The 18,395-nt window shown below is 40.3% G+C and overlaps 1 protein-coding gene across 10 annotated transcripts in view; it reads right to left on the reverse strand.

Moving 5' to 3' along the window:
• Positions 1 to 317: 317 nt before the first annotated feature.
• The window catches only part of WASHC3 (WASH complex subunit 3), a 45,421-nt gene continuing 27,343 nt past the window's right edge, over positions 318 to 18,395 (reverse strand). For 4 of the 10 annotated variants that reach the window (XM_073323255.1, XM_073323248.2, XM_073323266.2 and 1 more), the window contains 3 exons: positions 12,093 to 14,377; positions 3,268 to 5,396; positions 318 to 739 (listed from right to left, as the gene is read on the reverse strand). In XM_073323255.1, the coding sequence (XP_073179356.1) occupies positions 14,293 to 14,377 (85 nt within the window). In that variant the 3' untranslated portion in view covers positions 318 to 739; positions 3,268 to 5,396; positions 12,093 to 14,292. Of the gene's footprint in view, positions 740 to 3,267; positions 5,397 to 12,092; positions 14,378 to 15,239; positions 15,309 to 18,395 lie in introns of those variants that run through there. The other 6 variants (XM_073323233.1, XM_073323222.1, XM_073323238.1 and 3 more) reach the window with 6 other exon arrangements.

Raw genomic sequence — 18,395 nt, forward strand, 5'->3', positions numbered from 1 at the left:
ACAAAACAAAACTGGGAATTTAAAAAAATCTCTAAATAAGTTAGCTAGAAATAAAGGTCTGATCTTTACTTCTCACTGGAGCTTTATTACTAACAGGATATTGTTCCTTGCTGATTTTCAAACTCTGATGCCTTTTTCTTTTTAATTAGTTTTAGAGAGCTTGGCTGATGTATACAAATATCCAGTTCTGCAGAATTTTTATAACCTATTTGGGCAGTTTCTAGTTTGCTGGCATGCCTGCCCAGTTGTGACAGTTTTATACAGTAATATACTTGTTGTTTTGGTGCTCCTGTTAAAAGAGAGGACACCAAGCAAAATTTTGGGATAGTCCTCTCTTTATACAATCCCCCACACTTTTTAATGCAAATAATACACGTGATACAGTATAAAGGTTTTACCAACATGAGTTTGGAATGGCATGCATTACTCTCTTGGGGCTTTTCCATTCTATCCAGGTGTATGTAGATTCGTATGCCACATCCATCATCCTGGATTCTGAGCTCCTGTCTGTTTCACCAATCATGGTAGAGGCAGGGATAGAATCCAATTCTCCTGAGTGGCACTCAACTGCCTTAATCATAAGATCGTCTCTTTTACCACAGTCCCCTGCCTCATCCATGACACACCTTCCAACGTCTGCAACAAATGAGGAAGGGGTCCTACTGAAAACAGCCTCCATCACACAACCCTAATTCATCCTTGGAGCCGGTCCATTCTGTGCATTGACTGAAGCAGGGGTCTGTTGAAAAAAACCAGTATGTGATTTATGCCATTAAAGCCTAGAACATAATGTATTTGCATAAGTGGACTGCATTAAAGTTGAACAGGCAACCTTAATTCTGGCAATTCCTAACTTTTGATTGCTTGACTACGCAACTTAATAAACTATGTTCAAAGAAAGTTAATGTATATTTTCCAAGGTTTTAAAAAAGCAAACTGAAAAAACAAATTCCATGATGTGGCACCATATTGACACTCACATGGGTTATCAGGAAGGTTAGAACTTTTAAATCCAGCACATAGATCTCTGCTACTAGAGCTAATGGTTTAAAAGATAGTAGTAGTAAGTTATCATCTATGTGGACCTGAACTATGGGGGGGAATGGGGCACTTTCCCCAATGGGTTTCACAGACATTTGTTACCAGCAGAGGAATGGTGACATACTTGCAGAGCATGGAATAGAACCCAAGATTTTTGGATGTGCGCTCTACTGGGCACAGACTCTTCTGCCTGTTCCCCCTAAACTTGACCTCTTCTGCCCCATCCCCATTCCACTCCCATCTACAGTTCCTTATCCCAGCCCCATTCTCCTCTCCTCAGACTTATCTTAGTCCCCCGTCTCCTTTCCCAATAAGTTCGTTTCACCCTTTTGGACTCGCCACTCCAGTCCCACCCTGCTCTGAGTCCAAATTCCACACTTCCAGCTCCTTGCCTGATCTGTCTCATTCCCTGAGCCTCCAGTCATTGCCCCGCTCATATTCCCCTGATCCTCCCCTGTTCCCAGTTCAAGTCTCTTTGCCTAGCCTATGGCAGTTATCCCCCTGCACTCCAATTCCTTATCACACCTGCCTGCCCTGCCCACCTCTACCAGTTATCAGTTCCAGTCTCCTTGCCCAGCTGGTCTTAGCCTTCTCACCATACAAGTCTCCTCAGTTGCTCCCAGTCCTCTTTCCTCCACTGGCTTCCTGTCCCCCTATTTCCCTTCCAAGCTCTCAGTCTCCTTGCCCAAACAGTCCCAGTCTCCCCACATATACCAGTCCCAGTTTCCACCTCCACTCTGCTCTAGTCGCAGTCTACTCCTTCCCTCAGGCTCTATGTCCAAATCTATTCCCCACCTTCCCAGGTTCAGCTCTCGTTCCCCCCGCATCTGAATCAGGTAGCTTCCTCCTCCACTGCCTGGGCCCACCAGGGGGCTCATTGAGAGCACAAGAGAGAGAGGCCCCCTGCTCTCAGCTCTGGTGCCCAGCCCAAGCCTGGCCAGGAGCAGCCATTATAGGGAAAGCATGCCAAGTGCAGACTGACTGGGAAATGTAGCTGTGAAGCTCTAGTAAGTCTCTACTAAGCATATATGAGCTATGATTTTTCATAGGCTTATAACAGGGTCAAAATTGACTGGATTTTCCACAGGCAAGGCAAAAAGCCACATCCCTAATAGAAAGGTCACCTTCCTTCCAAATTTCAAGTGCCTGTCCCAAAGCATGCAGGTACCAAAGCTTCTCCAAAGAAAAATTATTTATTTTTTTACCATGGTCAGAACAACATATTCTCTAATCTAGCCCTTGAAAATGGCTGAACTGTTTTGACTGACATTTTCCAGAAAAAAATTCAGCCATCTTGTCCTAGAAAGTTTCAGACAAAATGGTTAAAGTTTGGCAATGTTATTAAAGCAAACAGGGTCTTGTAATGAGAAGTGTTAGCCAACCTTAATAGGTAGCATTACCAGCTCAGCCTATAATAATATTGTACTCACGTTTGTCCACTAAATGAGGCTTTAAAAAAAAAAAAAGCATTGCTAATAGCCTCAGTAACAGAATAAGTTTGCATAAAGATCTGCAAAATCAGTAACCCAGCCCCTCCAAACAATGAAACTTTAAGGCTGAGATAAAAAGCCACAAAAGTCAGGAAATTCACGAGTGAGGCTCCTCACTCTGACCCCTTCACAAGCATCCTGATCCATCGCTGTTCTCCCTCACCATTCCAAACTCTCTGTGCCTTTGCATAGTTCTGTTATGCTGGGGCTTTTCATTATATAAGCCCAACACACTGTTACCTACAAATTTGTGTGGGGCTCTTAGCTTCTTGAGCACAAGTCTGCAAATTATGTTAGCCTACTTATTATTACTACTAATTATGTTAGCGCCTCTAATTTAACAAAAGGGTAACAAGGTTGTGGCCTGCCCTAAAGGAATTGTCAGGGTGTTACCAGGAGGCTTGTCTCCGACTTGCAGAGGGTTCCCCAGAGCCAGCTAGTCTTGCTAACCCCTGAAAGGACATGGATACAGACTTCTGCTCAAGAATTGACACAAGCAGTAATTCTTTGAAAACAAAAGAATTATTTATTTTTTAAAAAAATGAGTGGTTCCAATGTATTTAATAAAGCAAGGGAGAATACATAAAACAGAGTAAAACGCGATAGAATTACATTTAAAGCATCATATACGTATAAGAAAAGCGGCGCACCAAAATAAAAGACAGATTATGTGGAATACTCCTATATCACATCTAGAGGATACAATAATGACAATGTAATTACATTTAAATATTACCATTCTGTGCGCGGTGATCAGCCAGTCGCAGAATGGGGTGGGGTAGACTTCACTCAAACACAGGCATCCAGCTTTATTGACAGAGACTCAATCATTCCTTAGTAATAGAAAAAAAAAACACAACAGACTTACACTCTTCCTTCTTCAATTCCCTCTGTTACGTCTGATGGGCCTTCTGTTCTGTCAGTAAGATGTTACACAAGCGGAAGATAAAGGTGGCACGCTGAACTGCAGCTGCTACTTCAGAAGCTGTGGTGGCGATGGTTGCTGGCTGCAGGTAGTTGCTTGGTTGTTACGGAAGCCATTGCTATGGTGACCTTCAGAGTTCTGCTGCTGCCTTTTCTGGAATCTTCTTAGGATGCTGCTGCAGTTGCTGCGGTTCTGGCCGCTTCTTGAGGCTTCTGATCTTCACAAACCCCCAAAACCACAACACTTAAGCCTGCTGGCGGTCAGCCTTGTATACTGGTTGCTCTCTCAAGGTCAGTTCATTAACAAATGAAATAAATAAAGGTTATTTCTTCCACCTCTCTCTGCCAAACCTGTCAGCCAAAGCCTCTACCGCCCCTGTTCTATATATTTTCCAGAGAGTTCCTCCCGATTGGCTGGAAGAGAGGGGAGTCCTGCCCAACCTTACACTACAAGGCTCTGCTCCCTGGCCTTAAAAACAAACAAACCTGTGTCCTGGAGTCCTCCCTACCCTCCAAATCCAACTCCTAATTCCTTGGGACCACTTCCTCTCTTCCACTACCAGGCCATTTCCTGGGCCTTTGTTCATTTCAGCCCCCTAGAACCGAGTCTTCTGGCCAGCTCTATTCTTACAGGGCCCATATGCCCCATTATAGTCTGAATCTGGTTTGGGTTGTATTAAATATTGACCAGATTATTAGTAAAATGAGGTTGCAGATTTCTTGATTCTACTTTGATGAGATGACTATAACATGCTTAATTTACAAATGATATTTTTCCTAATATAACAAACTATTAATATAATTGAAACTGCACAATGTCAATTAAAATTATTTTCAAGAAGCAAATCATTTGGGTCCCAATCCTGCGAGGATGCACTTAATCACATATTTTACTTTAAGCGCATACTAAATCCCAGCAATTGCTTAAGTCTTTTGCTGAATCAGGGCTCAGGTGCTGAATATTCTCAACCCTCATTGACTTCAATGAGAGCTGAGGGCATTCAGCATTGGTCCTGAGTAACTGCAGAAAAATAACATGTGTCACTAACAGCATACTTTCAAATGCTCTTAAGACAGAAGAAATTTTTGTTACTAATTTTCAGTCACTAGAAATGTTCTTGCTACTCGATCAAACTACCACCTAGTATGGTTAAAAACAAATCCTGCTGCATACTCAGTTTTGTTAATTCTTTGGCTTTTCCAAAAAAAAAAAAAAAGAAAAGAAAAAAAAAGTATACCCAGTAGATCCAAAACCGTATGTAGGTCACCGAGGTTGCACAAATGAAACCAAACAAAGCAAAATTATTCTTCTGTAAATAACATGTGGTTACCATTTGTTTACAATTTACTCCAGCTATGAAAGCAAGCTGAACATTTTGATGTGTTACAGCCATTTTGTAAAGAATGCAGATTATGGAAAGCACAGGCAGCATCTGCTAATTTAATGTCACCAGTATAGCTGAGCCTTGATACCCTACTTTTGTTATTTGCAAATAAATCAACTTTCTTTTAAATAATGCTGGGTGTACTTTGGAATTGCCATGGCCCAAGACTAATAGTTAATCATAGTGGATTGGTTTTGTACATTTTTGACTGCACTGGGGGCTATACCATTTTACACCAGCTGAGTTTCTGGTTCCACTGCAGTTATCAAAAATTTAAAAACTAATGAAAATAAGACAAAAACAAATGTAAAAATGTAACTAAAAAAGCACATCTGCACCCTGTTTTACTTCTTTATGAAATAAAGGCTTGAAGGTTTTCAGGGAAAGAGATCCCACTGAGGGGAGTTATTTGGGGTCATTGTAGACAACAGGTCATTTTCTTAGCATAAAGGATTTCACTCCTGGAATTATGCTAATTTACCTGGAGCATCAGAGGGGAGGGATTCCTTAGTAAGGGATTGTTGGAAAGAGGTGTGCAGAGGGAGTGTCTGATTGCCTGTGGAGGAGGGAGAGAAGACTGTTTCAGTGCCAAGTTTAAAATGTCATCTGTTTTCACTATAGTTCTATGTAACAAAAATAAAGTATGGTTGGATTTTTTTTTAAATGGGAAAGAATTTTTTCCCCATCTCTCTTATAATTCAAAAACAGCTGAAGGGATTTGTTTGGACTTAGAAAAACTGAACTAAAAAAGATAAATATTTTGGGAAGTTAGGTGTGTGAAAAGAGGGGTTTAGAACAGAAGCTTTTCTGAAACCTGCAGCAAGCACTAAGCCCCTCATTATATCTACTGAATTTCTATCCCTTCCCCCCTCACCTCTGCTGAAGCTTCAATCTAAGTGCTAATAAGAGAAACCAAACTCTGTGCTGCTCTGACGGCTAAGTGTCTTGCAATAAAAGTATATTGAACAAAATCCTTTCTGAAAATAGCAAAATACTGTACAAAATACATCTTGGAGTAGGACAATAAGTGGAGGATGATTAGCTAACATGAAAAAGGATTGGGCTCTCGTAAGGCAAGATACTGTATCAACAACACTGATGTCTTGTGGGTGAGAATTGCAGTACGTCTGGATAAAAGGCTGGAATTTAGAATGAATGGTAATGAGAATGCTAATGCCAAACCAGAAGGTGAACACAAGTTGCAATAAGAAAACTGACATTTTTAAATGCGTTCAGCTGCTTGGAAGTAATCTTTTCAATATGTTTGTAATTTGGTGAGCATGCCAGCCTCTTGTATACAATGTCTGTTCTATAAACTAAACTGAACATAGGTCAATGGTACTATGAGCCATTACCACTCTAATCAAAGAATATGCAGATAATGGCTGTTAACGATGGATCCCGGAGCTTCATCTCTTGCCACTGATAATGCCAGCATTAGTCTGGGGTAAACAATCTAGCATTGCTCAAGGGTTCTTGGCAAAGTCCTCCAATGTCATCCTCTGGCACTCACTGAATCACGGCACTGAACAAATAGCACAGGATGCAGCAACTGAGGAAAGCAGAAACTCTTTCAGTGTTCTTCCACTCTCCCCCGTGCCACACTCCTCTTCTTGTTAAACAGACGCACTGGATACAGCAAAGACCACATGTTCATTTGGAAAGCAGGGGGATATATGATCTACAACTGGTTAAAACATTAACTGTGCATGTTTAGTTTCCTACATCAAGGAAAGATTCCTATTGGTTCTCAAAACTAGTATAAACTTGAGACTTTACTTTGAGAACATAACTAAGCATTTGGGAAGACTCATGGTGGGAATAAGGCATAAAGTTGTTGGAGAATGAAGTAAACAAACTATTCGAGAGCACACATGTGAAAGCAGAGAGGAAGAATGCATCCTTTGCTAGATTTATCATTTATGATAGGTCTTCTAAAACATTCCATAGCATCTCTCTTGGCAGTAGTGTGATGGTAGGATCATTCAATACTCAGTTTCTCACTGTGCTGCAAAATTTCATGTGACCATGTGGTAAAGCCACTGTTACTACAGAGCTGCTGATACAGAAAAGTTTATACGAGTTATGATTTATTCAGACCAGATTTTGATAAACAAGACCAAGTACTAATCCATATGTATGTACAAAAATATTTGATCTCCATCTCTTCCTCTCTGTGTACTGTTTTTCCATTCATTTTCTTCGCTTTATAAGCCTGCAATTCTCCAATAAGAGGCTGCTTCCAAGATCATGAACCATTTTACTAGGGCTTTTGGCTTCACAGACATAGAGAAAGATATATTCAGGAAGAAAAAAGGACCATCAAGCTAAACAAAACAGCACATATCCTCAGATGGAGTGTATTACAACTTCCAACTAAAAGTTCCTCTGTCATTTATATAGAGAAAGGGCAGAACAGCAAAGATCCATACTTTCCCCAAGTGTGAGGATGTTCAGATATGAAGTTAAAAAAAAACACCTTAAACTAAATATACAGTTGTCCTGATGAATTTTGTCCATACTCACGGTCTAGTTTTGGATTTAAATTAGAGCAGTATTTTTAAATAGTGGTTTAAGCCAGTAGTTCTCAGTACATGTACCCCTAGTGGTACACAGAGGTCTTCCAGGGGGACATCAACTCATTTAGACATTTGCTACATACAAAGCACTAGCAAAGTCAGTACAAATTAAAATTTCATACAGTCAATGACTTGTTTATACTTCTCTATATACTACACACTGAAATGTAAGTACAATATTTACACTCCAATTGACTTATTTTTTAATTATATGGTAAAAATGAGAAAGTCAGCCATTTTTCAGCAATTGTGTGCTGTGACACTTTTGTATTTCCATGTCTGATTTTGTAAGCAAGTAGGTTTTAAGTGAGGTGAAATTTGGGATGATGCGCAAGATAAATCAGACTCCTAAAAGGGGTACAGTAGTCTGGAAAGTTTGAATGCCACTGGTTTAAGTGACTATTCTTAAATCATGAATGTACAGAGTTGGTTGAGAATGTCTCAACTTCCAGTTTTAGTTCTGTCACTCACACTCCAAGTAGTCAGACAAATTACTTCACCTCTCTGCTGCAGTTTCCCTATCAACAAAATAACTTACATATCCTCCTTAAAGGAATATTTTATTAGTTAGAGGGATTGGATATTTATACAAACATCAAGAATATCCAGAGGTATAACAGTTAATGCAAAAGAATTTGGAAAGGCTGAAGCCCTCATACTTCAGGGTTTAAATTAATCTCTTTTAGGGATTAGGATGAGACCTTCATATGCAGGGCACCTTCCTCTGAAGCACCTTTTCTGAAATATCCAGTGTTGTCCACTGTCAGGCAAGATATTGGATTAGGTGGACCACGTTTGATCCAGTATGGCAATTCCTAAGTTCCTATATAGTGCTTTGAACATATAAAGCACTACATACATGTTAAGTATTAATAGCACGATATTTTAGACATGAGACATGAGACCTGCAATCAAAATCCCAAATTTGGTGGAAATAAGTAAAAGAACCATGTGTACATTGTTCTGCAGATAAAGCTATATACAGAAATTCCAAGATGAATTTGGAGGCTAGATTCCAGATGAAACTTAAGCCTGTGATTTACTTTACAATGCTCTGCCATGCCATCACTATAAAAAGCAAAACTGATTTCAGTAAACGTACTAGACTGCAAAGGAGTGTTGATGCTGATCCTAGTGACCAAGTATTATATTGCCTATGAAGTTCTTATTACTTCATTGACAAAGCAGCAGACCATGAAGTGAAGTGAAGAACTATTTATTTCATTTATTCACAAAACGGGAAAAAAATCCCCAGAGAGCATGGTTATCTTTTCCTTTCATTAGGCACTGACTGTAAAACTCAACTGCAGCAATGGGATTTTCCCGGCCTGATATCCAGAACAAACAAGTCAGTCAGCGATAGAAACATATTAAAAGGGGCAACTGCACAAAGGTTAAAATGTTGCTGTGAGCTTGAAGCATCTCATATCAGTGCGTAACTAAGTATCCCTATCCTTGCACCCGTCACCAGATATTTAAAAATCAAAAACAAATAATGTCAGCTTGCAAGAAGGACCATGAAACTTCTTTTCAATCTGCAGCTGATCAGGGGAATTGAGTGGAAGGACAGCCCAGTGGTTTGGGTGCTAGACTAGGACTTTGGGAGACCCAGGTTCAATTTGCTGATCTGCCATAGACTTCCTATATGACCTTGAGCAAGCCACTAAGTACAGATGGGGAACTGAGGCACACTAGGGATAACAACACTTACTTACCTCACAGGGATGTTGTGAAGATAAATAATAAAGATTGGGATCACTCAGATATTGCAGCAATGGAGGTTTTGTAAGTACCTTGAAGAGTTATTCCAGCTATAAACTGAAATAGCCCTCAGGCCTGTAAAATGTAGCATTGCCCTACATAGAAATTTAAAAATATCTAAGACTTGGCTGCAGAAAGGTGTATTTTTATCTGAATGTCTTTCACCTCATTTATTCTCTACTGCATCTTTTAGCAATAAATTGCTTTAAAAAGAAGTTGCCAGCAGCAGGCTTACCTGGAAAGCTGGCCTTTCTGTTGAATGAAACATTATGTGAAACTAGCATGGACCCAAGATGAACCACTCTCTCGCACTGTTTTGCATTGCACAGAATAACAGAAATATCAGGGTTGGAAGGGACCTCAGAAGGTCATCTAGTCCAACCCCCTGCTCAAAGCAGGACCAATCCCCAACTAAATCATCCCAGCCAGGGCTTTGTCAAGCCTGACCTTGAAAACTTCTAAGGAGGGAGATTCTACCACCTCCCTAGGTAACCCATTCCAGGGCTTCACCACCCTCCTAGTGAAAAAGCTTTTCCTAACATCCAACCTAAACCGCCCCCACTGCAACTTGAGACCATTACTCCTTGTTCTGTCATCTGGTACCACTGAGAACAGTCTAGATCCATCCTCTTTGGAACCCCCCTTCACGTAGTTGAAAGCAGCTATCAAATCCCCCCTCATTCTTCTCTTCTGCAGACTAAACAATCCCAGCTCCCTCAGCCTCTCCTCATAAGTCATGTGCTCCAGCCCCCTAATAATTTTTGTTGCCCTTCACTGGACTCTTTCCAATTTTTCCACATCCTTCTTGTAGTGTGGGGCCCAAAACTGGACACAGTACTCTAGATGAGGCCTCACCAATGTCGTATGGGGGAATGATCACGTCCCTCAATCTGCTGGCAATGCTCCTACTTATACAGCCCAAAATGGCGTTAGCCTTCTTGGCAACAAGGACACACTGTTGACTCATATCCAGCTTCTCGTCCACTGTAACCCCTAGGTCCTTTTCTGCAGAACTGCTGCCTAGCCACTCGGTCCCTAGTCTGTAGCAGTGCATGGGATTCTTCCGTCCTAAGTGCAGGACTCTGCACTTGTCCTTGTTGAACCTCATCAGAACTCTTTTGACCCAATCCTCTAATTTGTCTAGGTCCCTCTGTATCCTATCCCTACCTTCCACCATATCTACAACTCCTCCCAGTTTAGTGTCATCTGCAAACTTGCTGAGGGTGCAATCCACGCCATCCTCCAGATCATTAAAGAAGATATTGAACAAAACCAGCCCCAGGACCGACCCTTGGGGCACTCTGTTTGATACTGGCTGCCAACTAGACATGGAGAAGACAGTGAATGCTTACTGAATGGAATAGGTTTAGCCTGCAGGAAGCGTTTAAGGACAAACCAGAGTTAGAACCAGGTAACTAGAGGATTCTTGGATAGGAAAGAGGGCTGGGAAAACAATTTTGAAACTATCTAGTCCAAACCAATCTCCCATACTTAGTACTCATTGTTTCAGCAGGTGCACTGTGCTTCCCTTCCCCTTCCTGGCAGAGTCACAGCCCCTCCCTCAGCAAGGAGATGGTAGTAGCATGCAGATGAAGTTGAGGCTGGAGGCCAGGTGGGAACAGCACATTCCTGACACCACAGGAGCAGGATTATGATTGGCAGCTCAGGTAATTCAGGTGGAGAGGGCAAGACTTCACATATTCAACAGAGGATCTAAAGAGGTTGAGCAGGGGAGAGGGGGAATCTCTCACTGAAGCTAAGAGGGACGGGATCGTTATTTCAGCTTCTACACTTCAGTTTAAAACCAACAGGCATGTTTAGGATTTTCAAGGTTAAGTTATATTTCCACTGAAGTAGGAACAATAACTGAAGTGCAGATGGCAGCAAGATTTGTGTAAACCATACAAAAGAACTGACCTCTCCCCCTGCGCAGAAATGGTACCCGAAAAAGCCAAATGATTCCAGCATGCCCAATAGCAAATGCTAGTTATGGTCACATAAAAGCTTCCATTTAAGGCTTGTCAGTTGTAAGTGTCTGAAATGCCACCATTAAAAACAAACATTTTAATCCATGTTTTTTTAAGTAAATGAAGAAATTCAGCTGTTCGATTATTAGTGACCAGAGAAAAAATCGTTTAGTTTAAAATGGACTCAATTCACATTAATTTAAAAGTGGCATTACAAAAACAAATTAAAACAACCTCTGAATGGTCTTGCTAAATTCTTCTTGAGGAATAATCTCTGCTATATCTGAGTTACATATGTTGTATCTTATGTTTGGTGAGTAACAATTTTAAAAAGATTATCCACTAACCCCACCCTTTAGGTGACCCTTTATGTGAGCAAGGTCAGAACAATCTGCCAAAGATATGGTGGATTCCCCATCATTGAAAATTTTTAAATCAAGATTTAGAAATACAGCCAAAGATCTGTTCTAGGAATTATTTTGGGAAAGTTCTATGGCCTGTGTTACACAAGGGGTCCAACCAGATGATCACAATGGTCTCTTCTGGCCTTGGAATCCATAAGAAGAGACAAGGTTCTGCAAAGCAGTTTCTCTTGCCAGGGCTTAACAACATGAAGTTGCCCTTGATAGGAGCCCATCCTCTGCTCACTTAGGCTGTATCTACAATGGAAAAAGAGGCAGAAGACAGGACTTGGCTTTCAAAAGTGCTGAGCACCCAGCAGCCACCATCAACTTAAAGCAAGAATGCAGGTCACTACTGGGATTTCAGTGGGAGCTGCTGGATCCTCAGCAGTTTTGAGAGTCAGGTCACTTATTTAGTTGCCTAAATATGGACTGAGAAGTCTATTTGCTCCTCTTTTTAAAAATCTTGCCCCCTCCCCTCCCCACAAGACTATCACTACTTTAGCACATTCAGAATCAAGATATGTAGAAAAATAAAATTTACCTTTAGAGACGATTACAAATCCTCCACAGTTAGCCTTATGTAACAGTGTAAAGTGATCACTGTGCAACTCCACCAATAAGAAAATGAAATGTAAAAATGTTAACTTGTTTTAAATAAGATTATGACAATTCTGTGAAACAGTCAGAGCAAAGATTTTCATATTGGTTATACAATGAACAGTCACAACTTGTTTACAAAACATAGCTTTAATTATATACACGTGCTTCAATCAGTTTCAAATAGACTTCATGAAGTACCAGTGTCTTACTATATGTGAAAGAATAATAAACATTTAAGTTCTGAAATAACTATTTATTGCTAACATATCTTAATACTTATTACTTGAGCAAATGCTAGCTTAAACTTCATCTATTAATACTCACTAGTTATTCTTTAGTGCACATAGGCTTTCATATGGGTTATAGATATTTTAAATGTAGAGGTTATACAGAGAGGCTATGTCCACACTACAGAAGCTACAGCAGCACAGATACAGCACTGCAGCTTTGCCACTGTAATGCCATAGTGTAGAAATTTTCTATAGCGATGGAAGGGGTTTTTGGAAGAATTCTTCTGTCAACCTAGCTGTGTCTATATTGGGGCATAAGGCGGCTCAACTACAGTGCTCAGGGCTGTGAATTTTTTCACATCCCCTATGTGACATGCGTCGCCAATCTAATTTTTAAGCATAGACCAGGCCAGAGTTTCTCTCTTCCCATTGTGCTTATATAAGAGCTGTCCTTAAAAGTTACAGAATGAGCAGATGACTTGCTGGAGCAAAGCCTTTATCTGAAGCACTGCTCAAGGCAGGAGGATGTAATGAGCTCTCTAATAAAACCTGATATGTTTGCTCATAATCAAAGCTGCAGTTCTAGTCTTCCCTCTGTGTTTTAAGATGAACGTGAAAAGATGTTATTTAAAAGATCCAGCCAATCTAGTAGTTCTGCTGCACTCAGCCTAACATTTCAGTGTAGGAATTCAATTGAGACCCACTGAGACCAAGTACACTGAAGAATTTGATGTAAAATACATGGTATCATACAAGTCTTACAGAATTTCAAGCTGTTTGGTCCATACAGTGAATTAAGTGTTTTAGAAAAAGATATTCGCTCTGTGGATAAGTCAGGCACAGAATGGGTTTCCTCATACCTCCTCCCCCCCACCACGTAGCTTTACGCTGGTTCAAAGACATCAACTCCAGAGGTGAGAGGATGGTTTATTATCTGGGTAAAATGAATCCTTGGCTTCTCTGCTGAAACTATCAAAAAGGACACCAATTATAAGGGGGTTTCTTGTCCAACAGAAGATGGACTAAGACCACAGATCACTTCAAATGAGCCAAACAGCTGTCAGAGGATGGTTTCTACTTTTGGTTATTACTGACCTGTGTCACAGTGACTAAGTGGTGACAGGCTTCAGTATTCCGTTAATAATCTTCCAGTAACCCATTTCCTTCACAATGCCATTTTCAGAACAACTCACTGGAGTTGTGTAGCCTTGTACTCCAGTCTAATCTGGATTTATACAGATTCATTTTTTTTAAAACACAGAAATTTCTTTATCAAACTTTATATCAAATTTAGTCTGAAGCCAGAATACCAGTTTACACTTTGAAAGTTAGAGTTAATTTTTCTGAATATCTGATTTTTTGATCAGTTTGCAATACAGAACTCATTGTGTTCATTATAAAATAGCTAACTTTTGTATTTCTTGCTGCATCATTTAAGTATAAAATCATAGCATAAGGAACATTACAGTGCATCAGTCTGAAATTAGGCCATTCCAATTTGAAAAGCCTAGCCTGCAAGCTATGGGATAGGAAGAATGAATTTAGATAAACAAAATGTTAAATTACAAGTCTAATCATATCAGACAAAAGTCTTTATTATAGTTTCACAAATGACAGTTTAATATATAAATAGTATTTTTTACTTCTGAAAGACAGAAGAATCTTGTATAAGGCCTTCTCAGCTTGTGATAATGCATTATGAGCTATACTGATTGGGCTCTTCGTTCAGGTTGAATGTGTCTGTCTGTCTGTCAAAACTTCCTGGAAGAGAACATGAGGACCACAGCACCAAAAAAGGTGTTTGGTTTTGTTTGAGCCATATGAATAATTATTTACTATTCTCCTGCTATAATATAAAAAGCATGGAATATATAGCACTTATCAGAAGTTCTAAGGCAGAAATCAGTCTCTTTAGTCACTAAATGAAGATTCACTGTCAGAACTTTCTTCTGCATTCACTTCATCTCCCCAGGCAGGCACTAAGGCATCTGGTGTTCTAAAAGTGAAGGGAAAGATTACACTTCGTTAAATTCCAGGGGAAAAAAAAATATGATCAAAATGCTACTAATAGCTTGGTTTATTTAGCAGCTTTCGCCATAAATTTACACAGCATTTTAAAAACAAAACCCAAGTTTACAATCTAAGATATAAAAATATATTGGGTTAGAACCACTTCATTTTCAACTGATGTGTAACTTAAAATCCAGTGGACTGCAAGCTCTGAAGACCCAGTAGAGTTCAGATTGGAGACACATTAAGAGATCACCAGAAAATTCCTTAGTCACTAAAAGAAGTTTGACTGGCACCTGAAGAGAAAGCTGAAAGCAGACACTATTGATTAATCCAAATTCTTGTATAATCTTCAGGAGTTCTAGGACCATTAGAGAATGGAACATGCTGTGCACCATTAAGCAGTGAAAACAGTACATGACAGGAAGTGAATACAGTACATAACTAAAACAGTAGGATAGTTTTAGGTAGGCAAGAACAATTAATCACTCAGACTGGAATTTGGCTAGGATACCAGGACTGAAAATCTGACTTGCAGAAAGTCTTCAATGACTACAAGCGGTCAAGCTTCTTGCATTTACTCTGAAATACAGGAAGTAGTGTATTCTTAGATATGCTAATACCATGCCAGAACGTTTGTTCTGTGTAAACTCTGGGGAAAGCGTGCCACCTAATGAATCACCAGTATCACTTCCTGCAGAACCTGTTTTTTCTTGGAAGTCCCCCAGCCAAGTATTTCCCAGGCTCAATCCTGCTTAGTTTGTGAAATGTGACAAAGGTAAGTGCCGGATGGGACATCAGTCCTGGTACAATTTGACATTAAGTGTGTACATAGGGATGGAAGGTACCTATATTTGAGAGTAGTGGAGGGTTCAAATGAATGAAAACCAACTTCTCAGTTCATAGTTAATTACCACCTGCAAGATACATTAATATAGAATCAGATATCATAACTGCCAAGTCAATCATGCCATAGTATCCCATATCTAATGGTCATCTCCTAATACCTGCCACAGAGGTGCTTTCCAGCCTCAATTTTGCACATATTAAATCCACTTGAATTCGTTTGATTTAGATGCCTGAAGTGCCTACACTGAGTCACTTGATGTGTTATAGCCCTATGAGAACACACAACAAAGGTTCTGCTTTCCCATGCATATCCCATACGAACAGCACCCTTCAGGATTATTCCTTATTACCATGGCACTGCAGCAATTTGATCTGTAGAGACCCGCAGACAAGATTAGGGCAACAGTGGTTAATCCCTGAAGTTCAAAAGTACAGGTGAGGACAAAATAGGATGTGTAAGAAAAATAAAAAATAAGGAAACATGGGGGAAGGAAGGGCGGAAAGACTCAGAGCTAAGGTCAATATGGAATTTTAAAAGTCACAAGCCAATAGTGGAGAGGAAAGACGATAGAGAAGGAAGAGAAACTACATTCCACTAGAAACAGCATTTCTTTCCAGTCAGAGAAAGTGCTGCCTTCAGAAAAGTCACTTCAGACACTGGGAAGCAGCAGGGAGAGACTAGATCACCTGATTTCTGGTATGAAAACTGAAGAAAGTGCCATAGTACCTTTTTAAAAAGGGGAAAAGGGAATAGAAGAATAGGCCAGGCCAAGCTAAAGATCTAGCGACAGTGTGACTGCCATGCAGGAGGACAGTTAGATTTCTATGGCCCTGGAAATGGGCCTCCCTTCTCTAACCCCTTTTTGCAGGGCAAATGGAAGGGTTGGGAAAGAAGGGAAGACTGCCTGTTTTGGTACCAAAATGCTTTCAAGTTGTATCTGTTTTTCAAAACAAATTTTCGCCAGGAGGAATCCTTCAAGTTTTTGCTTGCAGATTTAAAAGCAAATACACACTTTGCCAAACAATTAGTTTGCATTGTACAGGTAAGTTATCTACGTAGAGATTTCCATATCAACAATTTTAAGACCATCTGCCTGAATGTTAGTACTTTGCAGAATCTTAAAAGGGGTTGAGGATGATCCCAAATGACATATAATTCCTTCCCAGCATTTACAAGCCAATATCTGCGACATTTTAAAATAAGGAACATGTTTCAACTTCTAATGAGCAGCCTTTTCTGGTTTAGTTTCACTGTTAGAATCCTGCCTTATACACCTAGACATAAAAGAGGGACATTTACAAAAAATTAGTAACAAATGGTAACATTTTAAGAGACAAAAAGTGCCTAGGATTTTCAAACAAGGTTTTGCTGACTACCTTCTACCTTGCATTTCCACTGTATGGGGTTTTTAAAAACAGTCTTACTGATCAGACTAGTGTATAGTATTTTAGTAGTTATTCCTAAAGACACAATCTTTATCTTATTAAAAGAAAGTGCTTGTTTCACAATAGGCTGTTCAAAACAAGGTATGTACTACAGCTGGTTGAAATTTTTGCCAAAAAACATGTAGTTTTGTCAAAACTGAAAAATTTTCTGAAACTATTTTTATGAAAAAAATTCATAAAAAGGATGATTAAAAGGTTGAGAATTTCATTTTGTTTTGGTTTTACCATTTTGTTCCAATGAGCATTACTCTGAGTTTTCTATTTTGTTCCAACTTTTCTTGTAGTTGGTCACATGATGCCCTGTGTGTTCACTGATTGGCTGACTACACAGTTTCAGATTGGTTCACCCTTGTGACCGAGGGTTTGATTTTGTTTGCGTGATGCCATGCCTGCAAGAAGAGAAAGCAGCCTGCTTTCTGCATCAGCATCTTTTTGAGAAGATTCTCCCAGCCTAGTAGATTACAGGTTCTCTCTCTGAGCCCTGTACCTGGGGTGGTTCTATTGCTGTAAGAGGCAGCCTTATTTAATTAATTGATTTCACCTAACCCTGCCATGGTTCAAGCCTATCAGAGGCTCGTTCACCTGCACATCTACCAATGTGATATCTGCCATCATGTGCCAGCAATGCCCCTCTGCCATGTACATTGGTCAAACCGGACAGTCTCTACGTAAAAGACTAAATGGACACAAATCAGACGTCAAGAATTAGAACATTCAAAAACCAGTTGGAGAACACTTCAATCTCTCTGGTCACTCGATTACAGACCTAAAAGTGGCAATACTTCAACAAAAAAACTTCAAAAACAGACTCCAAAGAGAGACTGCTGAATTGGAATTAATTTGCAAACTGGATACAATTAACTTAGGCTTGAATAAAGACTGGGAGTGGATGGGTCATTACACAAAGGACAACTATTTCCCCATGTTTATTCCCCACCCCCCCGCTCCCCCAACTGTTCCTCAGACGTTCTTGTCAACTGCTGGAAATGGCCCACCTCGATTATCACTACAAAGGGCTCCTGCCCCGCCACCCCATGCTCTCCTGCTGGTAATAGCTCACCTTAAGTGATCACTCTCCTTACGGTGTGTATGGTAACACCCATTGTTTCATGTTCTCTATCTCCCCACTGTATTTTCCACTGAATGCATCCGATGAAGTGAGCTCTAGCTCACAAAGGCTTATGCTCAAATAAATTTGTTAGTCTCTAAGGTGCCACAAGTACTCCTTTTCTTTTTGCAAATACAGACTAACACGGCTGCTACTCTGAAACCAATCTTTTTCAGTGGATCCAGGAGACTGCAGCATGTGGCTGCTTGCAAATAGCGTTCTTGCATGGTGCACTTTTGAGTGCTAAATAAGCAAGCTTCCAAAAGTGGTCCAGAGTGGAGAAGCTCTGCAGCACACACAGCTGGAAGTGAAGGTATGGGAACCACCAATATCCACTTTGCCCGAGGCACACAGCTCCTCTGAACAGGAATATTTCCCTGTGGCACAGCTGACCACTCAGCATGGGGGTGGTGCTGTTGCTGGTGAGATTAGTGGCAAGCCTCCACTTAATCCAGCATCACATGAAGTTGTTCTTGTAAAAGCTGAGAGACAGCAGCAGGCCACTGGCCAGAGACCATCAGCTCCCTCTAAACACTCTGTTCCACTATTTCACTTCCAGAAAGGATGTGGTTGGTATTGGTAGTCTCAGCTCTCAGGTGCA

This window comes from Lepidochelys kempii, chromosome 1 (genome assembly GCF_965140285.1).
Source record: "Lepidochelys kempii isolate rLepKem1 chromosome 1, rLepKem1.hap1, whole genome shotgun sequence".
Classification (NCBI taxonomy): Eukaryota; Metazoa; Chordata; order Testudines; family Cheloniidae; genus Lepidochelys; species Lepidochelys kempii.